At 41.1% G+C, this 15,502-nt stretch overlaps 1 protein-coding gene across 1 annotated transcript in view; it reads right to left on the reverse strand.

The window, feature by feature from the left end:
• The window catches only part of birc6 (baculoviral IAP repeat containing 6), a 270,551-nt gene that overhangs the window by 227,170 nt on the left and 27,879 nt on the right, over window positions 1–15,502 (reverse strand). Inside the window, 5 exon segments of the mRNA XM_072264879.1 lie at window positions 2,425–2,507; window positions 2,974–3,085; window positions 4,326–4,519; window positions 5,202–5,339; window positions 12,359–12,540. Of these exon segments, the coding sequence (XP_072120980.1) occupies window positions 2,425–2,507; window positions 2,974–3,085; window positions 4,326–4,519; window positions 5,202–5,339; window positions 12,359–12,540 (709 nt within the window).

The raw sequence follows: 15,502 nt of genomic DNA on the forward strand, positions 1-15,502 counted from the left end.
TGGCCACACATTATGTAATAAATCAGTTGATTTATAACCAGTATACCTACATCCACTGTAGTTTGTTGTAGTCATGGACAATTCTTTTGAAAGACTGAATTTTCAACATTTAAATTCAAACAAAACTATTAGACCACAAGACCATGAGATAGGAGATTTAGCCTACTCAGCCCATCGAGTCTGCTCTGCCATTCCATCATTATCCCTCTCCACAGTCCACATGGATTCTCTAAGGTCTACATGGACTTCAGTAAGGCATTTAACAAGGTCCTGCATGGGAAGCTGGTCAAGAAGGATCAATCGCGCGACATTCAGCATGAGATAGTAGATTGGAATAAACATTGGCTTTGTGGGAGAAGCCAGAGAGTGGTAGTAGAAGGTTGCTTCTCTGACTGGAGGCTTGTGACTCGTGGTGTGCCGTAGGAATCTGTGCTGGGTTTTTTGTTGTTTATCAACTATATCAATTTTCTGGATGATAATGTGGTTAACTGGATCAGCAAATTTGCAGATGACACCAAGAAAAGGGGTGTAGTGGACAGTGAGGAAGGTCATCATGGTTTAAATGGGCTGAAAAATGGCAGATGGAACCTAATGCAGACAAGTGCACTTGGTAGGACCAACCAGGATAAGTCTTACACAGTGAATGGCAGGGCACTGAGTGTGGGAGAACAAAGGGATATGGGAATGGGAGGGAACATCGACTCAGACCATGAGAGGCCTGCATCGGGCATTTTCATGCCTTACAAGGCGCAGATTGGAAGTCTGTGTGGGGTGCCACTCCTCGCACAGACACTAGAGCAATGTGTGGTTAAGTGCCTTGCTCAAGGACACAAATACACTGCCACAGCTGAGGCTCAAACTAGCGACCTTCAGATCACTAAACGATCGCCTTACCACTTGGCCACGTGCCTAACACTATGATATGGAAATACAGGTCCATAATTCATTGAAAGTGGTGTCACAGGTAGATAGGATCATAAAGAATGCTTTTGGCACATTGGCCTTCATAAATCAATGTATTGAGTACAGGAGATGGAATGTTATGAGGTTCTATAAGACATTGTTGAGGCCTAATTTGGAGTATTGTGTGTACTTTTGCTCACCTACTTACAGGAAAGTTGTAAACAAGGTTGAAAGAGTACAAAGAAAATTTACAAGGATGTTGCCGGGTCTGGAATGATTGAATAGGTGAGGACTTATTCTTTAGATCACAGAAGATTCAGAGGAGATTTGAGAGAGGTATACAAAAATAGATAAATGCCAGCAGGCCTTTTCCACTAAGGTTGGGTGGGACTACAACCAGAGGTCATGGGTTAAAGGTGAAAGCTAAGGTGGTTAAGGGAAAATGTGGGGGAATGTCTTCACTCAGAGTGTAGAATGAGCTGCCAGCACAAGTGGTGCATGCAAGCTCAATTTCATCGCTGAAGAGAAGCTTGGATAGGTATATGGATAGTAGGTATATGGATAGTAGGGATATGGAGGGCTATGGTCCCAGTGGAGATCGATGGGAGTAGATAATTTAAATGGTTTTGGCATGGATTAGATGTGCCAAAGAGCCTGTTCTGTGTTGTACCTCTGCACGACTTTCCTATCTTCTCCCCATAACCTTTGACACCCTGACTAACCCAGAACCTACTAACTGGCAAGATTTCAGTCAAACAACAGGAATTCTGCAGATGCTGGAAATTCAAGCAACACACATCAAAGTTGCTGGTGAATGCAGCAGGCCAGGCAGCATCTCTAGGAAGAGGTACAGTCGACGTTTCAGGCCGAGACCCTTCGTCAGGATAGTGTCGTGACGAAGGGTCTCGACCTGAAACGTCGACTGTACCTCTTCCTAGAGATGCTGCCTGGCCTGCAGATTTCAGTCAACAGCTTTTGTCTGTGGGTAGCAGGGTGGAAATACAGCTCCACAAAAGGAAGTGCAAGGTGCTCCTTCCCTCTGCTGGCCTGCACCCTTAGGCAAGGTGTAGCACCTGCTTAGACCCTCCCCCCACAATCAGGGTCATGTGAAGCCATGGGAACAGATGGTGAATGGTCATGAGCAGCTGATGCACATCACAACTCCTGGTTGTGCAACCATTGACACCAGGCTGATGAGTATTGATAATGACTAGGGCCACCCGACTTGTCAAGACACATTGCCCAGAAGGTGCAATGGCAAACCACTACTGTAGAAAAATTTGTTAAGGACAATCATGCTCATGAATAAGATCATGATCACCCACATCAACACGATATTGCACATAACGTTGATGATGCTGAGCTTTTGTCTGTCTCTTGTTCCCCTTCCCCAGTATCAAGTATCCTTACAATTTTATTATCAACCTTTGAATTAGGAATGCTGCATAAATATTCTAATGACTTCAACCAACTCCATTTTAACTTCATTAATAAGCACACGGAATGTCACAACTCACTTACCAAGGTTCATCTGTGGGCTCCCAGCATACTAAGCAAACACTACATGTAAAACACATGGCCCGGTCATCTCCAGAGGAAGCTGGCTAAATAGAAAACAATACTGGACCTAAGTTAATTCAATTAATAGCACTTGCTTCAAGTATCAGAAGTCTGAGACAGATTTAAAGAAGTTTTACAACTTGATTGGATGATGGCACAGTTAGAAGAAACAACTGATTTTACCCTCTCAGGGAATAATGTATTAAAATGACTGCCAACTTGACTAAATAACTCAGTATAAACGAGAAGTGGAAAATGGAAGTTCAGAACCAATTCTATTCACAACTCAGTTTTGAAATGACATTTAGGTGAGATTAACTGAGATCAAGCACAGCAGTACAAGATCAAAGTTAACTACTTCCATCACTATAATTTTTGCTTTTCCATATCCTGAACAGTTTTATATTTGTATTATTTCAATAATTCTCCCAAATACATAGTTCTAACAATAACAAAACCCAAAGAAAGGCAACAAAATTTACAATTCTAGTAATGAATTTAAGAACTTACTTGGTGATAGAACCCTGCCTGAGCCATTGGATCGGGCTGAGCCCATCTGTATCCTACATGTGGCCAAGAGGTGAAGGTTTCTCGTCGGTTTGCCTCACTATACATTAGTGACCTAATGGGAATTAAAATTTATTATATTGCAAAATCTTGAGTAATATGCATTTTCTTTGACCGCTGCTCAATTGTCACTTGCAAAGCTTCTGTAACACTGCAAGGATCAGTTACTTCGTTTTCCAGTTTTTATCTATCTGCAAGGCATTTACCTAAATTACGATCTGAAAGAATTTTAAAATATCTTTCCTCAAATCCATCTTTATTGGAGCATCCCACAGCAATGGGTCTTATACAAGGAACAGGATTAAATGAAAAGAAATAAGATAGTACAGAAAACTAAGTGCATTCTATTGATTCAACACAAGCAACAAGTATTTTTATAAAAGAATAAGTACATTCATAAATAACACTGTCACAATTTGGATTTGATGGTAAACTGCTCCATTCTGGCACCAGCTATCATTTTGGACATTGCAGAAAGGCCTAGATATTGAGAGCTGATTGTTGGCCTGAAAGTGCAAGATGACCTTTTTTCACACCCCAGCAATAGAAAGCTAACTTATGTGCACAAGACAAATAATTCCTAAAGTCATCGCCAGTGAATATACAAAGAAACATACAGATCAAGAGATCTGTCCTTTGAGGACTAAGATGAAGTCAATAACTTAATACCAATTTTATGATTTTAATCAAGATGTGCTCCAAAAAATAAATGTTTATTGTATTTAACAATGAATCAACAAAACATAAGCTATTATTTTCTATTATTCTTTCGGCAATGGTTAAAATACCACTATGATGAAAAAATGCTCAAGATCCTTAACACATGAGATTCAGTAGATGCTGGAAATCCAGAGTAAAACAGACAAGATGCTGAAGGAACTCAGCAGCTCAGGCAACATCTATGCAGAGCAAGGGTCCCCTCAACCTGGGGTTCACTGATCCCCCAGATAATTGTAGGGGTCCATGGCATAAAAAAGACTGGGAACCTCTGATGTAGAAGAGAGTTCATGTGTCTGGCCAAGGCACAAGATCCTTAGTGTCTATATTTCGAAAAGATCGATCACTCTTTCCAAACACTGCTACATCAAGAAATACGCAAGATCAAAAAATCTTCAACACCCTATCAAAACATGACCAAGATAAAATCACCACTTTTTTTTTTTGCCCAAGACTTATTTCTTTAAAAGCACTTCTAAAAATTCTGTTTGCTTCCAATTGGTTACGTAAAGCTTGATAAAATTAAGGAAATTTAACGTAACTTGGTTCTAGCTCAAGAATCACACACCAACTCATACCTGTCCACTGAGCGACCAGGACCCACGCCAAGTTCAGGCCGTGCACTCGGCAAGAGGTAGGATAGCCTATCCATTACAGATGAGGCTACAGACAGGGCAGAAATATTATGATTGGTCTTTTTCAACTCATTTACAATGGCATTAGCAACTGACTTCAGAGTATGATGAGGAAGATGAAAAGTGACTGTTGCCCACTGCAAAAACAAAAAAAAATGTGTTACTGAAATCCCAGAGAAATACAGATTCGGCATTTCAGAGTTTCATCAAAGTCTAAGCTGAATCCATTACCCTATCCCAATTGTTAATTGTATCGTTTATCTGATATTTACTGAATACCAGACACTGAAAGGTCTGGATAGGGTGGACATTGAGAGGATATCTCCACTAGGTCGGAGAGTCTAGGATCTGAATGCACAACCTCAGAATAAAGAGATGTCCCATTAAGGATGACATGAGGAGGAATTTCTTCAGCCAGAGGGTGAAGAATCTATAAACTTGTTGCCACAGAGGAAAGCCAGGTCATTGGGTGTATTTAAAGCAGAGATTGATATATTTTTGATTGTTAAGGGGGTTAAGGGTTAGGGGGAGAACGCAAGAGATGAAAAAAAATAAATCAGCCATTAATCAATTGATGGGCCAAATGGCCTAAATACTCAAGACAATGGGGGTGTGAAATGCTAACAGGAGAGGGGAACAAGAGGACAGGATTCAGTTAATTTGTAGCACCTCATCTGATTAAGGAGGAGCAAACCAAAGGTGAGATAAACCATTAAATTAAAGAATGCAGTGAAGAAAAATCAAACATTAAAAATGTACTTTCATTAAGATTTCACCACAGCAGCATAGTTCAGAGATTTTCTTTTAGATTCTACTCACTTTTGCGACTTTGTGATTTGCTGCTGTCTCGTGTGAGGTATTTTGCAGCCCTTCTTTCAACTGCGTGATAAATTGATCATATCCTTCTATATACGAGACTTCTACCTTCTCCAAACAAGCGGAGAGCAATTGCTGGGCCTATATATGTAAAACACAGTACAATAATTAATTTAAAAAATCTATAGGATTCTTAAATATTTCAGAGTTTAAAAAAATTAAAAGAAAAATATTGCAGCACTTCCTGGTATAAACAACTAAAAACGTACACCAGTTTCAGTGAATGGTTGGACTCTAGAGAGTACTATGGCACAGAGGGACCAAGGGGTACATGCAGTTGCAAGAAAGAGCTTGTGACCCTTTGCAATTACCTGATTGTCTACATTAATTACTCAAAATATGTTCTGATCTTCATCCAAGTCACAATAACAGCCAAACACAATCTGCCTAAACTAATAACACACAAACAATTGAACTTTTCATGTCTATATTGAACACATTGTTTAACAATTCACTGACGAGGCTGGGAAAAATACGTGAACCCCTGTACTTAAATAACTGGTAGAACCTCCTTTAGCAGCAATAACCCTCCTGTAGCTGCTAATCAGACTTGCACAACAGTGAGGTGGAATTTAGACCATTCCTCCATATAAAACTGTCTCAGTTCATATTTCAGGGACAGCCTTCTTCAGGTCTGGATTCTGACCTGGCCATTACAAAACACAAACTTTCTTCTTTTTAAACCAATTCTGTTGTTGACTTACTCGTGTTTCAGACCATTAGCATGTTGCATCATCCAGCTTCAATGAAGCTGGATTCTCCTGTAAAATATATTGATACAATATTGAATTCATTGTTCCCTCAACGATTGTAAGCCATCCAGCCAGAGGCAGCAAAGCAGCCCTAAATCCACAATGGTCCTTCCACCATGCTTCAGTTAGGATGAGGTTTTGGTGTTGGTGTGCAGTTCCCTTTTTCCTCCAAACACAGCAATGTGCACTTCCGCTAAAAAGTTCCACATTTGTCTCATCTGTCCACAGAACATTGTCCCAGAAACTTAGTGGCACACCCAGGTGATCTTTTGCAAACTTCAGATATGCAGAAATATTTTTTTGGAGAGCAGCAGTTTCCTCCATAGTGTCCTTCCATGAACACCATTCTTGTTGTGTTTTTCTTATAGTGGACACATGAACAGAGATCTTAGCAAGTTCTAGAGATTTCTGCAGATCTTTTGCTGTTACCCTTGGGTTCTTTTTCACCTTCTTCAGGAAGTTGGATGATGTAACAAGAATGATCCAAAACACAATAGCAAATCAACAACAGAATGGTTTAAAAAGAAGAAAGTTTGTGTTCTGAGAGGAAGGGATTTCAATCAGATCCACTGCCCGATTAGAAAAGACAGCAGCAGGTTGAAACAGTAAATTGGGATTGATTAGCAAGAGCAAATTTATTAAAGGCAGGGGCAAGCACAGAAGCCATCATCTGAGTGGACAGAATCAGAGTGCTGATCTTGAGGCTTTAGCTCTTCGAGGTTTCAGTGAAAAGGGTTCCATCAGAGAAAGCAAAGCGAAGAAAAGCTCTAGGTTAAGTTTTTTTTATTCCCGCTTCCCTTCTGTGCCTGGCATCTCTACTGTCCGAGCTGAGCAGATACAGTGTAGCTAAATCCTCCTCTTGTGGGATGGGGGAAGGCAGAGAGGTCTCCAGTGTCCCTGATAACTACAAGAAGTGCATCCAGCTGCAGTTTCTAACAATCCACGTTAAGGAGTTGGGGCTGGAAATGGATCAACTCCGGATCATTCGGAAGAGTGCGGGGGTGATAGATAAGACATATAAAAGTAGTCACACCCAAGGTGCAAGACACAGAAAACTGGGCAACATTCAGGAAGGGGAAAGGGGTTAAGCAGCCAGTGCAGAGTACATCTGTGGCCATCCCCCTCAATAACTCAATAACTGGTATATCACTTTGGATACTATCGGGGGGGGGGGGGGAAATGACCTAACAGAGGGAAGTCACGGTGGTCAGGTCTTTGGCACTGAGTCTGCCTCTGTGACTCGAAGGGAAGGGATGGTGGCCGGGGGGGGAGGGGGGGGGGAGAGAAGAGAAGAAGAGGCACATTAGAGGATTCATTAATTAGGGGAACAAACAGGAGATCCTGTGGGCGGGAAGTGCCAGGGTCTGGAAATTACAAATCAAGTCCTCATCGTTCTTAAGTGGGAGGGTGAGCAGCTAGAACTCAAGGTCCACGTACGTGCCACTGACATGGGTAGGACAAGTGATGAGGTTCTGCATAGGGAGTTAGGTGCTAAGTTAAAGGCAGGACCTCTAGGCTTGTGATCTGAGGATTGCTACCCATGCCATGTGCTAGTGAGGCCAGAACTTGAAAGGTTATAGAGTTTAATAGTTGAAGGGTGACTTGTATCCTGATCGGTGTATATTTCAATGGAAGTTTCATCATAGGAAAGGTGGATAATAGTGCTGAAGATGAGGTAGCTGGTTTACAAACAGAGGCAATGTGCAGTGAAGAGAGGCTGTTGATAGGGCAAAATTGCAGTCAACAGGATGAGTTGCAATGTAAAAGGCAGACAAAACCGAGAAGGGTGAATACAGGACTGAAGGTATTATATTTGAATCCGCGCAGTATAAGGAATAAGGCTGATGAACTTGTAGCACAGTTGCAACTCGGCAGGTATGATGTTGCTGGCATCACTGAATTATGACTGAAAGAAGATTACACCTGGGAGCTTAATGTCCAAGGATACACACTGTATCAAAAGGACATGCGGAAAGGCAGAGGGAGCAGGATTGTTCTGTCGGTAAAAAATTAAATAGGTGAGATAGGGTCAGAAAGTGTTACATCATTGTGAATACAGCTAAGGACCTGCAAGTGGAAAAAGACCCTGATGGGAGTTTTACCAGACCCCCAAACAACAGCAAAGATGTCAGAATCAGGTTTAATATCACGAATTTGTGTCGTGAAATTTGTTAACTTAGCAGCAACAATACAATGCAATACTTGATAATAAAGGAAAAAAGTCAATTATAGCAAGTATCTGTATATTAAATTAAAAATAGTGTAAATAATATCAAAAAGTGAGGTAGTGTTCATGGGTTCAATATCCATTTAGGAGTCGGATGGCAGAGGGGAAGAAGCTATTCTGAAGCACTGAGTGTGTGACTTCAGGCATCTGTACCTCCTTCCTGGCGGTAACAATGAGAACGGGGCATGACCTAGATGATGAAGGTCCATAAAAGAAGACACCTTTCTCAGGCACCGCTTCTTGAAGATGCCCTGGATACTACGGAGGCTAGTACCCAAGATGGAGATGACTAATTTAACAACTTCTTGTAGCTTCTTTCAGTCCTGTGCAGTAGCCCCCCCCCCCCCATACCAGACACTGAATCAGCCTGACAGAATGCTCTCCATGGTACTTCGTACAGAAGTTCGAGTGTTTTAGGTGACAAACCAAATCTCCTCAAACTCCAAATGAAATATAGCCACTGTCTTGCCTTCTTTACAGCTGCATCAATATGTTGGGACCAGGTTAGATCCTCAGAGATATTGACACCCAGGAACTTGAAATTGATCACTCTCTCCACTTCTGATCCCTCTATGAAGATGGTTTGTGTTCCCTTGTCTAACCCAACCTGAAGTCTACAATCACCTCTTTGGTCTTACTGACACTGACTGCAAGGTTGTTGCTGCGACACCACTCAACTAGATGTTACATCTCACTCCTGTACGCCCTCTTTTCTCCATCTGACATTCTACCAACATTGGTTGTATTATTCATTTGGATGTGGTCTACAAATTACAACTGAACATAGAAAATGCACGCCAAAAAGGCAATGTTACAATAGTCATGCAAGATTTCAACGTGCAGCTAGTTTGGGAAAATCAGGTTGGTGCTGGATTCTAGCAGGGAGAATTTCTACAATACCTACAAGATGGCTTTTTACAGCAGCTTGTGGTTGAGCCCACTGGGAGATAAGCTGTTCTGGATTGGGTGTTGTGGAATGAGCCAGAATTGATTAGAGAGCTTAAGGTAAAAGAACCCTTAGGGGTAGTGATCATAATATGATCGAATTCATCCTGAAATTTGAGGAGAAGCTAAAGTCAGATGTGTCAGCACTACAGTGTGGTAAAGGGAATTACAGAGGCATAAGAGAGGAGATGGCCAGAATTGAGAGGAAAAGAACACTAACAGGGATAACGGCAGACCAGCAAAGGCTGGAATTTTTGGAAGCAATTCAAAGGCACAGGATATATGCATCCCAAACAGGAAGTACTATTCTGAAGGAAAGATGACACTATCATGGCTAACAAGTCAAAGTCAACATAAAAGCCAAAGAGAGGGGATATAATAGAGCGAAAATTAGAAGGAAGTTAGAAGATTGGGAAGATTTAAAAACCAACAGAAGGCAACTAAAAAGTCATAAAGGTAAAGATGGAATATGAAAATAAACCAACCAATAATATTAAAGAGGATACCAAAAGTTTCCTCAGATACATAAAGTGTAAAAGAGGCAAGAGTGGATATCAGACTGCTGGAAAACGATGCTGGAAAGGTAGTAATGGGGGGCAAGGAAATGGCGGTTAACTGAATAACTATTTTGCACCGTTGGAGACACTAGCAGCATAGTGGGGAAGTTCCAGGTGTCAGGAGTCATGAAGTCTGTGAAGTTACCATTGCTAGAGAGAAGGTTCTTAGGAAACTGAAAGGTCTGATGGTGAATAAGTTAGCTGGACCAGATAGTATACACTTCAGGGTTCCAAAAGAGGTGGATGAAGAGATTGTGGAGGAATCTTTCACGAACCACTAATTTCTGGAATGGTTCCAGAAGACTAGAAAATTGCAAATATCACTTCACTCTTCAAGGGAGAGAGGCAGAAGAAAAGAAACTATAGGTCAGTTAGTCTGACTTCGGTGGTTGGGAGGGTGTTGGAGTCGATTGAGGTGGCCGTCTTAGAGTACTTGGAGACACATGATAAAATAGGCCATAGTCAGCATGGTTTTTGCAAGGGAAAATCTTACCCGACAAATCTGTTGGAATTCTTTGTAGAAATAACAAGCAGGATAGACAAAAGGAGAATCGGTTGATATTGTATACTTGGATTTTCAGAAGGCCTTTGTCAAGGTACCACACGAGGTTGCTAACAAGCTATGAGTGCACAGTATTACAAGAAAGATTCTAGCATGGACAAAGCAGTCATTGATTGGCAGGAGGCAAAGAGTGGGAATAAAGGGACCCTTTTCTGGTTGGCTGCCGGTGACTAGTGGTGTTCCACAGGGGTTTGTGTTGGGACCAATTCTTATCATGTTATATATCAATGATTTGCATAGTGGAACTGATGGTTTTGTTGCTAAGTTTGCAGACGATATGAAAATAGCTGGATGGGCAGGTAGGTCGAGGAAGTAAAGAGGTTACAGAAGGACTTAGATTAGGAGAACAGGCAAAGAAATGGCAGATGGAATACAGTGTCAGGAAATGTGTGCTCATGCTCTTTGGTAGAAGAGATGAAAGGGTTGACTATTTTCTAAATGGAGAGAAAATACAATAAAAAAATCTGAGGAGCTAAGGAACTTGGCAGTCCTTGTGCAGGATTCCCTAAAGGTTAATTTGCAGGTTGAGTCTGTGGTGAGGAAGGCAAATACAATGTTAACATCCATTTCAAGAGGACTAGAATATAAAAGCAAGGATGTAATGTTCAGACTTTATGAAGCACTGGTGAGGCCTCACTTGGAGTATTGTGAGCAGGTTTGGGCTCCTCACCTTAGAGAGGATATGCTAAAACTTGAGAGAGAGTTCAAAGGAGGCTCATGAAAATGATTCCAGGATTGAATAGCTTATCATTTGAAGAGCATTTGATGGCTCTGGGCCTATATTCACTAGAACTCAGAAGAATGAGGGGTGACCTCACTGAAAACTATTGAACGTAAAAGGCCTTGATACAGTGGGTATGGAGAGAATGTTTTCTATGGTGTGAGAGTCTAAGACCAGAGGACACCCTCAGAATGGAGAGGCATCATTTAAGGATAGAGATGAGGAGGAATTTCTTTACCCAGGGAATGGTGACTGTGGAATTCTTTGCCACAGGCAGCTGTGGCATCCAAGTCTTCACGTATATTTAAGTCACAGGTTGATAAGATTTTTGATTGGCTAGGGCATGAAGGGATACAAGAAGGCAGGAGTTTGGGGCTGAGAGAAAAAAATGGATCAGCCATGATGAAATGGTGGAGCAGACTCAACAGGCCAAATGGCCCAATTCTGTTCCTATATCTTGTGGCCTTAGGGTCTTTTTTTAAAATCATCTGTGTCATTGGAGCACCTGACTCCATACAGCTTTTGTAGAAGTCATTACCCAGAGGTTCACATGCTTTTTGAATCTGGACTGTGATTGTTCAAATGGTGTACTCAGTATCGATGAGAAGTAGTACTATTGCTTGGGTGTTATTAGTTTACGCAGATGGCGTATTGTTTGACTTAGACAAAGAACAGACCACATTTTATGAGTAATTAAGGCAGAAAACCTGGCAATTGCAAAGGGCTCACCAACACTTTTGAGCAACTATAGTTCACTGAAAGCAGTGTTACAGGTCAATAGGAGGTGGTTGATACACTGGACTTCAGACAGGGCACAGAGCTTTGGAGTTGAGACATTACATTGCATATTGGCAAGATCGCACTTGGAATACTGTGCGCAGTTTTGGTAACTTTGTTATGGAAGAGTCATCACTAAAGCTAAAAGAACGCAGAGAAGATGCTACTTGGACTAGAGGGCCTGAGGGAAGAGGGAGACGTTGGCTAGGCTGTGACTTTTATTCCCTGGAACATAGAGGAGATTAAGCAGCTTTATAGGAGGTATATAAAATCACGATGGGTATAGATGGGGTGAATGGAAAGGGAAGGGACTGAACTAAGTGGGACAAAATAGAGTTGGACAAGTTCAGTGGGGCATGAACAAGCAGAAACAAAGAGGCTACCAGGACAGTCAGCTTTGTGGATCTTGAAATATGTGGGGTATGGGAACAATGGATGGAACTGGATGGAAGATTTTCAGTGGTGGTGAAGTACTTTCTATTCTAAATGACAAGAAAAAGTAACCCATTTTAGAGAATAAAGAATCCAAAAAAAAAAAAAAAAAAGAAAAATCTCTTACCTCTGTAACTGGCAATTCAAGCTGGACCATGTCATCTTGTTTTGAGACAGGAGTCTGTAGCGCTGTATCAAGTAGCAAGATGCCATTCAAGTCTTTTCTGCATCCAACTGCATAATCATCCACAAACACAACTTTATCCACCGCTGGAAAGTACTGACACCGCACCTGACCTCCTGGCTTGGCTGGGAAAAAAAGGAAAGCAATTTTAGTATCTATGAAGTGTCCCTTTTACAACCTAATGGTGAAATTATCAGTGATTTCTGACGCATAAATTGACACTCATAAGGAGCACTACTTTCTCAAGTTTATGAAGTTGGGCTTCATAAACAGAGGGTTAGAAAACATGAGTATGGAAATCATGAAGAACATTTATAGATGTCATACTATAGGAAAGATCTGAGGGCTTTAAAATGAGGCAGAAGTGTTTTACTAAAATGATTTGAAGGATGAAGCACTTTATATAGTGGCAGAACTTACTTTCATGAAACAAAGACGACAAGGAAATCAGATCGAGGTATTTACAAACATGTACAATACACAGAACAGTACAGAGTGTGACAACAGACCAAGTTATCAGAAGATTGATGCCGATAAGAGAGAGACAAATGGGGGAAACATTCAAAATGCTAATCAGAGAGAGACGAGAGAGATTAACAAAAAGAGACACAGTTCCGAGTATTGTTTAGACCGGTGGCTTTGAACCTGAACTGTCTGAAGTTTGATGGACAGGTGATACCCCAGCAGGGGGATAAAAGGAACAAGTTCGCTAAGGCAAGACACCACACACCACGACACGACGAGGTAATGAGACCCTGGAAGTGCAGTGCCCCCCAACAAGTTGGTGGGAGTTTTGGAGGTCTGATCGCTGGACCGACCATAGACGCACAGGGTGAAAAGGTACGATCGGCGGGAACCTGGTGTGTGTGTCTGCCCTTGCCTGGGTGCCGGGTTCACCGCAGAAGAACGATCGTATCCGGAACGGAGGGGGTCACAGTCGGTGACCTCAGAAGACATTACAAAGGGCACACCCGAAAGCTAACTGCGAGGAATACCAAAGGTCTGTTTGAATCCGATTTGAATATCATCATTCGCTCTCCCCCCCCCCCCCAACGGCACAACAGCGATTACTGCGAACTGAACTCTGTGTCACTTGAGACTGATCATTTTACCCCTAGACTGCGATAGAGCTTGATTGATCCTATTATCCTAGTTCTGTGTACATGTGTGTTTTATCATTGCTAACCCATTGCATTTAGATCCTTACGTTTAGGGTACTGTGTTACTTATTTCTTTAATAAAACTTTCTTAGTTCCAGTAATCCAGACTCCAACTAAGTGGTCCATTTCTGCTGGTTTGGCAACCCAGTTACGGGGTACGTAACAAGAGAAAATTCTTATTGATCAAGAAGCCAAGAACTAAGAATGAAGATAATTGCACAAATAAGAAACATGATTATTTAAAAACATAACTTCATGAGATTCTGGAATGTGCTGTTTGAGACACTACTTTAAGTATAATATTCAAAAGGGAGGCAAGTAATTAAAGAGATCTTGCAAGTTTACAAGGTGATGAAATGGAATTAATTGACTTTTAGCCTACTTACTCAATTACTAAGTTCCCTGGCCCTGATCGCCTCATTTTCACCATTTCCGTCCAATCCCTATACACTTCTATCCCCAATCAGAAAGGCCTCAAAGCTCTTTGCTCCTTTCTGAACAATAGTAAGGAGTTAATGGGCTGATTTTCAGTGCCCAGATTACTCAACTATTTCTGAATATCATATGTAGTGAAATGAATTGCTAAACCTTGGCATCTATGATGCAGAAGATACCAACCACTCCACCCCATGCCAGAGTTCTTTAAAGTTCTTTTCTGGTGACTGCACTTCAGCCAGGTTTCATTTTGGAATCCACTATTTGAATCACAAAATTATATACACCATTAGTGCTTCATCAAGCTCACTTTAAAATCAGAGCAAATCCTCAACACAAAATGGATGACACCCCCCAATAAATAATAGCATAATAAACAGGATGAGTACGCAATTTAGTTTCTCGTGTCTGCTCCACTATTCAAGGAAATCATGCTTGAAATTCTACCCCAGAGTCGTTTCCTTTATCCCTGTAAACAATTTGAAAATATTTATGTTCGCTCTGCAGAAGACAAACTCTATTGTGAGCAGTGTTGGATGGCTTGAGTTTGGTCTCCTTTATTGAGTGGCTGCAAATTTCTGTGTGTGCTTTGTGCGACTGTTGGTACTGTATTTTGCACCTTGACCCCAGAGTAACATCTCGTTTGGCTGTTTTCATAAATGGTTGAATGACAATTAACCTTGAATTGAAAAGGAGTGTTCAGAAATGATATCCATCAATTCCCTTAGTATCAAGAAATCTTTTACCTTAGTTTTAAATACACAATAATACACATGTTGACTCCAAAAACATGTGGTTTCCCCATATAATTTTACAAACAAGATCATGCAGATCAATACACAGGAGCAAAATGAAAGCATTCAGGATACAGAGACATGCATTCTTTTCAATGTTATCAGTTTTCAAAGCCAAAAATTCCAACTGTAAAACACCTTTACAGCAAAACCTAACGTACAGAGTTGGTACTGATGTGTCACTATTATGCATCTACAAAAAGCAGACTTATCATTCAACCAAACTACAACAATAATCAAACATAACACTTTCAACTATCTGACTTCATTAATCTAGGATTTAAGAACTCTCATGCCACTTCTGAACCACAGGATACTTCCAGGGAGTTCCACTTCGAGTTATATGGAAGAAGAATTAGGAGGGTCAAACCAAAGGTTTCATTACTGTATTATAGAGGTACATTCTGTTGAGCAGATAGAGTGACCAATAAATATGGTAGGGGAGAGGAAGAGATTCAGGAAAGGATAAGAGCCAAGGAAAGAGGACAGAATTGGAAGAATGCAAAATCATTGGATGCAAGACCAGTTCCCTTTTAGAAAAGCATTGAGTAAAGCTGAAGGTAGGTAAAACCTAACATGGTATACTTAGGACCTTGTGGGAGGCTACTACAGAAATTGTAGGGAGCATCAAGCAGATATTTAAAATGTCCTTAGCCACAGATGAATGTTTAGGAAAGACTAAGAATAAACCAGGAAAT

This window comes from Mobula birostris, chromosome 8, assembly GCF_030028105.1.
Source record: "Mobula birostris isolate sMobBir1 chromosome 8, sMobBir1.hap1, whole genome shotgun sequence".
Lineage (NCBI taxonomy): Eukaryota > Metazoa > Chordata > Chondrichthyes > Myliobatiformes > Myliobatidae > Mobula > Mobula birostris.